The 6979-nt window shown below is 49.4% G+C and overlaps 1 protein-coding gene across 1 annotated transcript; it reads right to left on the reverse strand.

Annotated features, from left to right (window-relative positions):
* Nucleotides 1–2416: 2416 nt before the first annotated feature.
* LOC149832803 (subtilisin-like protease SBT1.6) lies at nt 2417–4991 on the reverse strand. The gene has a single exon (XM_090014716.1). The coding sequence runs from the start codon at nt 4963–4965 to the stop codon at nt 2686–2688; it is 2280 nt and encodes a 759-aa protein (XP_089870842.1). The 5' UTR covers nt 4966–4991; the 3' UTR covers nt 2417–2685.
* Between the last annotated feature and the right edge of the window lie 1988 nt (nt 4992–6979).

Below are 6979 nucleotides of genomic sequence, written 5' to 3' on the forward strand. Positions count from 1 at the left end.
TCTTGAAATTTATACCTTAGAACCACCCTTTATACCTTTTTATATAACAAGAGAAGGAAACCTTCAATGAGGTAATTTTAGTAACATATAAAGACTAATTTAATTTTTTTTTTTAGTAATATAGGAGAGAGACTCTAAGTGGTTACATGTCATATGTGGCAAAACAATGACACGATCACCCCAATACAACTATAGGCATACATTGAGATTCTTTTTTTAAATATTTACACGAAAAAACCACCCCAAAGATCGGAAACCTAGCCGTCGGCTTTGCTTGCCGTAGTTACGGTCGCTGTCTTGGCAGCATAAAACTGTGGGATCAATTACCCCTTGCTCCAAAAAAAGTCACTGTGCTTCGACTTAAGAAACGTGTAATGCTCATGAAATTTGAACCTAAACCACCTACATAGCGGCTTTGGTCCCATCCCACTACACCACAAGGAAAACACTCATAGAAAGGCAAAGTGAGATAGGCCAAATGGACTTCAACCCAACTTGGCTGGGTATGGATCATGATTCTTGTGAATTTGGGTTGGGTTCACTAGCGTGAGTCCTTACCAAGTCCATCTGATTGCCAATTGACCAATAATCATAGGTGGCGATCGGTTAGGGTTGATATAAATGGATTCAACAACTTGCCCCTGTCAAAGTCGACTGGGCTGAGTTGGCTAAAGTCAGTAGTGCCCTTGTGCTTTGCTCTTAAACATAGGCTACATGCCGTCCGTCCTCACTGTTCTGTTTCAAAGGGATTTGATCATAAAAGACTAAGAAGAATCAAGGTGGAGCCCACCAGGTTTTTGTGAAACTGAACCCGCCTGTCTTCCCTAACCTAGTCTCCACCATCTTGATCTTTTCTTTCTTGGCTTTGGGCTAGATCAATGTTGTCAACGATTCGTTCTGAATCGGGCCAAAAAATAATTAAAAAATATTACGTGTTAATAAAAAAAAGTGACACGTCTTAAAGCCATTAAAATAATATAATATTTATTAAAAAATAGCCAATTCAAGGGGGGTGAAAAGTATCGATTTTCTACCGATATGATACAACATTAGCTCCCATCACCAGCTGAACATTGGCAGGCCTTCAGTTTGGTAAAACCCTCGAGGCCTACCGAGAAGTTTAGACAGTTTTGGTCTTGCAGAAAGAGATGCCCTTCATGGGTTTTGAATCGTGGTCACACTCCATGTTAAGTGACAAACCATGATCGTCCAAAGTCCGAGCCCTTGTGGGCATTCCACCATCTTGATCTACTTTGTCATGTGCTCTGAAAGGCACCATGTTTAGACGATGAACAATACAAATACCCCTTTCCTTTCCCGGAGGGCCAAGTTTGATACAACTTGGACCGCTAAAGACAGAATATAAAGAAGAATGCTAATCATAACTACAATACAACGCTTGAATGGACAGTCCACAGCGGTGGAAGTGATATCATATAAAGGGATCAATAATAAATAAATGCTGGCTACATCTAGAGTGTACTACTAGCCAAGCTAGCTTGGGCTCGGCTCAAGCTGGACTCGTTTAAGCTCAGCTCAAACTCATTCGGGTAGATAAATGAGCCGAGCTTGATCGGCCAATCAAGCTCGATTGAGCTCAACTACCTTGATTAAGCTCAATTTGTTGAGTTATATAATGCACTCAAGTATAGTATATGTATAATTTAAGTTTGCAAAGTAAACACATCAGGATGATTTGCTTAGATGAGTAAGGTGTTAACTTTAAACTTTTTCTAAATAGAAAGTGCTTGACTCGAGCTGAGCCAAGCCAAGGTCGAGTTCGACTTGAACAGAGTTTGGACAAAAAGTTGTTCAAACTTGGCTCGTTCTCGAGCCAAGCCAGACTCGAACTCTCGTGTGCACCCCTCCCACCTCAATACATAATATAAAATACAATAAAAAACAAGTGGAATAAAAGAAAGAGATGACATTGGCAGATACGTGGATGTCCAAGAGGATTCTACTCGTAAATCACCCACCACCACCACCACCACCACCACCACCACCAAAGGCCAAAAAGCTCAAAAAGCAGGAGAAGAAAAGAAAGCATATTTTATTTCTAAAAGCAAAAACATAATTAATCTATAATGCAATCCTTCAACACACATGCGCACATATATACCCTAAAGTCTTGAACCCATTAGTCTATCAAACCCATCATCATTCGCTTAACTCAAGAAGCGCATGTTGGTCATTTATAATAAACAAAGAAACCAGGGAGGTATCCTGTTGATTTAGGCTACCTCAGAACTATCAACCCGTATTTCCAGTTTACACCATATTTTTTAATATCAGTGGGCACACAGCACCACCACCACCACCACCGCCACCACTTTGTTTCTAGTGCCCCCAACCAAGCACATGGGTCTCTCTCTAACGAAAAGCACTCAATAATTGTACCGAATAAAAATAACAATGAAGAAAACACGGGCTCTTGTCTCTATTTCACTCTTTGATTCTTATACATACTTTTTATACCATGGTTTTTACCAACACACGCCTTTTGTTCCTAGAAAAACTAACGAGTACGACGCGCGCACGCACCGTTCCCCTCTGTCATCAGTTACAGCCATCAGTTAAAGGCTGCTCCCTCTCTTTAGTAATCATACTGGAACCACTACGCACGAACGCTAGCGTAGATGTGCTCCTGTATAGCATACACACGCGCGACGGAAGCGTTATTACTCAGTAAGGCAGCATCCTGGAGACGACGATGGGGCTCCGAACGACGTGCCGGCCGTCGGACCACGAGAGGAAGCCGTAGACGGTGACGGACTGACCGGGGACGAGGTTCGGGCGGCCGGCGGTCACCGATACGGTGTAGCTCAGCCTCTGGTTCGCAGCCGTGAACGCGAGCTTCGACGGCTGGACGGTGACGGTGACGCCCTTGGCCGAGAGGTCGATCCTCGCCGAGTAGACGGAGGTCGCAGGGCCGACGTTGGTGACGGTGCGGAAGAAGGTCTTGGTGGCGGAGGGGGAGTGGGAGACGTCGAGGACGGCGGAGAAGGACGGGTAGTTGAGGTCCTCGGGCTCGGGGTGCTGCTGCGGGGACGGGCAGCTGACCGGGAACTTGGTGATGACCTGGATCGCCCTGGGTCCGTACCCGATGGAGCAGAGGAAGCTCACGTAGTCCTGGGTCCCGATGTCGTAGATCAACCCCGGATCCAACGCCCTGTTGAGGTCCACGTGGCCCGCACCGAAATCGTACGGCGTGGACAGCTTCTTGCCGGCCTCGTCGGTGAGGGACTGCAGCCGGTTGTTCTGGATCCGGGCCGTGGTCATCAGAGCGGATCGGATCGCGGCGGGGCTCCAGTTCGGGTGGAGGCCCTTCAGCAACGCGGCGGCACCGCCGACGTGCGGGCAGGCCATGGAGGTGCCGGAGAGGATGTTGAACTCCGTCCTTCGGACGTCGGACTGGAGGCCGGTGGGCCCGATGGCGTCGGACCAGGCGGCGAGGATGTTGACCCCGGGGGCGATGAGGTCCGGCTTGAGGATCTCCGGCGTCTGGCCGTTGGGGCCGCGGGCGGAGAAGGAGGCGACAACGGGGGCGGGCTTCACGCCGAGCACCGTCCCGCCGAAGGAGAGCGTCGCGGTGGGGTTCGGCGTAGACGCGATGTAGGCCTTGATCGCGTCGCCCTCGTCGGAGCCGATTGTGCACGCCGGAAGGACGTGGGCGTCGCCGACGAGGCCCTCGCCGTTGGCCACTCCGTTAGCGAGGATCATTCCGACGCCCCCTGCCTTCTTCACCACGAGCCCCTTCGCCACCCGAGGGTTGTTCCCGCGGTCGCAGAGCACGACCTTCCCCCGCACGGCGTTGGCGTCGAGGGAGTCCTCCATGCAGAGCGAGGCGGAAAGCCCGCCGGAGCTGCCCGGGTAGATGAGCGGGTACATGCTCCCGGAAAGAGGCTTGCCGGAATACAGCGAGACGCCGGAGAACGTCCGGCCGTTACCGAGCGTGACCTGCGAGGGGAAGTTCCGGTCTATCGTCCCGGCGCCGACGGTGGTGATCCAGGGAGAGAGGTTCGTGACGGACATCCCCGTGGGGCCTTCGTTCCCGGCGGAGGAAGCGACGAAGATGCCCTTGGCCGCCGCCGCGAAGGAGCCGAGGGCAATGCAGTCGAGGTAGTAAGGGACGGAGCCGCCGCCGATGGAGACGGAGATCACGTCGACGCCGTCGGCGACGGCCTGGTCGAAGGCCGCGAGGATATCGGAGTCGAAGCAGCCGGATTTCCAGCAGACCTTGTAGATAGCGAGGCGGGCCTTAGGAGAGACGCCTTTCGCGATCCCGGCCGCGTAGCCGGACATGTTCGCCTGAAAAACGTAGCGGCCGGCTGCCGTCGACGCCGTGTGGGAGCCGTGGCCGTCAGAGTCGCGGGGCGAGCGGAACTCAGCGGTCTCGTTGAGGGCTCCGGCGGTGGCCTCGTACCCCTTGGAGAAGAACCTCGCGCCGACGATCTTCCTGTTGCACTTCGCGGCCGTGAACGCCTGGCCCTCCTCGCAGGCACCGCGCCACCGCGCCGGCACGGGAGCGAGGTTGAGGTCGGAGAACGACCGGCGCTCCGGCCAGATCCCGGTGTCGAGGATGCCGATTATGATGTCGGAGCCGTAATCGGACTCCGACCATAGGCCGTGCTGGTTGCGGAGGCCGAGGAACTGCGGCGAGCGGGTGGTGTGGAGGCTGCGAGCCTGGTCCTCGAAGGAGGCGAGGACGGAGGGGTGGTCTCGCAGTGACGCCGCCTCCTCGGCCGAGAGGGAGGCAGAGAAGCCGTGGACGACGGTGTCGTAGACGTGGAGCAGTCGGTCCGGGTCGGAGAGGGCGGAGGCGTACCAGAGGCTGTGGGTGGGGAACACGGACGGCTTGGTCTCGTGGTCGATGACGAAGATGAAGGTTTTCCGGTCTCCGGCAAACGCTAGGGTTCCGGCGAATGCCAGGAAGAGGGCGAGGAGGAGCGGAGGAGGAGACATGGCTGGTGGTGGAGTGGAGTGAGAGAGTGGTGGGGGTTTTGGGAGTGGTGGGGGTTTTATACAGAAGGAGGGGGCCGAGAACGAGCGAGTGTGGTGAATGAGTGAAGGTCTCTATCCAGCGTCATCCGGTCTGCCCTAATTTCCCGGAAGTCATTTTCCTTGTTTCGTTGTCCATCTTTCTTTGCGTGTTTTTAGTTTTCAATAAATGGAGAATATGACGAGAATGCCCTCCGCGTTATTTGTTTCGGTGGGAGAGTGAGACATTACCAAGCAAGTGTCAAGCCTAAGATCGTCGTATTCACATATATATCACAGAAATTTTGAAAATCTCGCGATATTATAGTGGGATATATTAAAAAAAACCCAATAAAATCCTAATAGTGTTCTTAAATTTTAAACTTATTTTTGGTATGTGGCGAAATTATTATGATTTTTTATAGCTTTATTTCTTGTTTTTGTGTAATTTTATTGCCTTTTCTTGTATTTCATATACTACGTATACTCAGATTTTTTCGATATTTTCTCTAAAAAAATTTTTTTTTTCCAAAGATGATGTGTATACAAGGTAGGGATGGCAAAATCTGACACTACCAGCCAACCCGCTTCTTAGTAGGGTTCGCGTTTGGCTTAAACGGGTTCGTGTCATAAACGGGTCGGCCCGCCTAACCCGTTTGTTAAATGGGTCGGGTTCATGTTAGGGGTATGCCAACCCGGCTGACCCATTTAATAAACGGGTTAGGCAGACGGGTCAACCCATTTACCCAAACCCGACCCGCCAACCTGCCTGCCAACCCATTTACCCAACCCCGACCCGCCCGCCAACCCATTTACCCATTTACCCGAACCCGACTCGTCAACCCGCCAACCTGTTTACCCGACCCGTTTATTAAACGGGTTAACTGTGTCGTGTCGAGTTATACGTTTAATAAATGGGTTGGGTTCGTGTTTGCCACAATCAACCCGTTTAATAAACAGGTCGGGTTCGTGTTGAGGTATGCTGACCTGCCAACCCGACCCAATTGCCACCCCAAATACAAGGGATGTAGACTAACAAAAAAGAGGCATACTTGTTGCCCTGTTTTTGGATGTTTTCTAACTGGGAGCTAACATCATTTAATTATTGGATAAGGCAAATTGGTTTTACTAGTTCAAGTCATCTTCCACCTTTTCTTATACATACGATAACGGTCGAAATTTTTTTCAAAGCAATAATATCTCAATATTATTTTGTTAGAGAGTGTGTTGCATTTATTGAGATATATATATATATAATGTATTTATTGCAAGATTGTCTTGCATATATAGACCACCGATATATTTGTGGCATGTATATACGATAGAAAGGTATAGGAGTGTCAACGGTCCTGTTTGGTTCCACCCAAGTGGATACAAAGACATTGTTGAGAAAGAGATGACTTTTCTAGGATGAAATGAAACATTTGATTCATGCACAAGGAAAAAGAATTTTCATTCCTTAGCTGGAAAGATATGTGGCCTTAAAAGAGGAATTAAGTGGAACAGAATTGATCCGGTGGTAGAGTTGTGGAAACACTTGTTTATTCTATATTTTGGACCTTAGCTCCATGGCGCAATATGCTACTGCTGAAACATGAAACAATTAAAATCTTAGATAAAACACTATGAACCCGACCAAGGCTGATTTTAGATGATGGTATTGGGTTTGCACCCAGGTTCAATCGGACTCACTATAAAAGAAACCATACCCGGATCCTATAACAATTACATGAACCTGACTCGAACCATACTCAGTAAAATAATAAATTTTTTTTTACATTAAAATTTATGGATTTTAGTTGAACTTAAAATTTCTAAGTTCTTTTTTAGACTACCAGGAAAACCACTTCCCTCAGTCAGGGCTCATCGGCATAAAAACCCCATGTCTCTCTTGCCTCTCAAGGAGACATCCACTAGACACCCCTACCATTGTAGGGTGTCAACGGGTCGGTTCTGGTTCAGACCTCAGTAGGTTTGAACTCAGATCTGATTTTGAGAT

Source organism: Nuphar pumila, chromosome 7, assembly GCF_984573655.1.
Source record: "Nuphar pumila chromosome 7, dmNupPumi1.hap1.1, whole genome shotgun sequence".
In the NCBI taxonomy this organism is placed as follows: Eukaryota; Viridiplantae; Streptophyta; class Magnoliopsida; order Nymphaeales; family Nymphaeaceae; genus Nuphar; species Nuphar pumila.

Excerpts from the sequence above, each read along its gene's own strand:
- LOC149832803 (XM_090014716.1), bottom strand. The coding sequence starts at position 4,965 with ATGTCTCCTCCTCCGCTCCTCCTCGCCCTCTTCCTGGCATTCGCCGGA.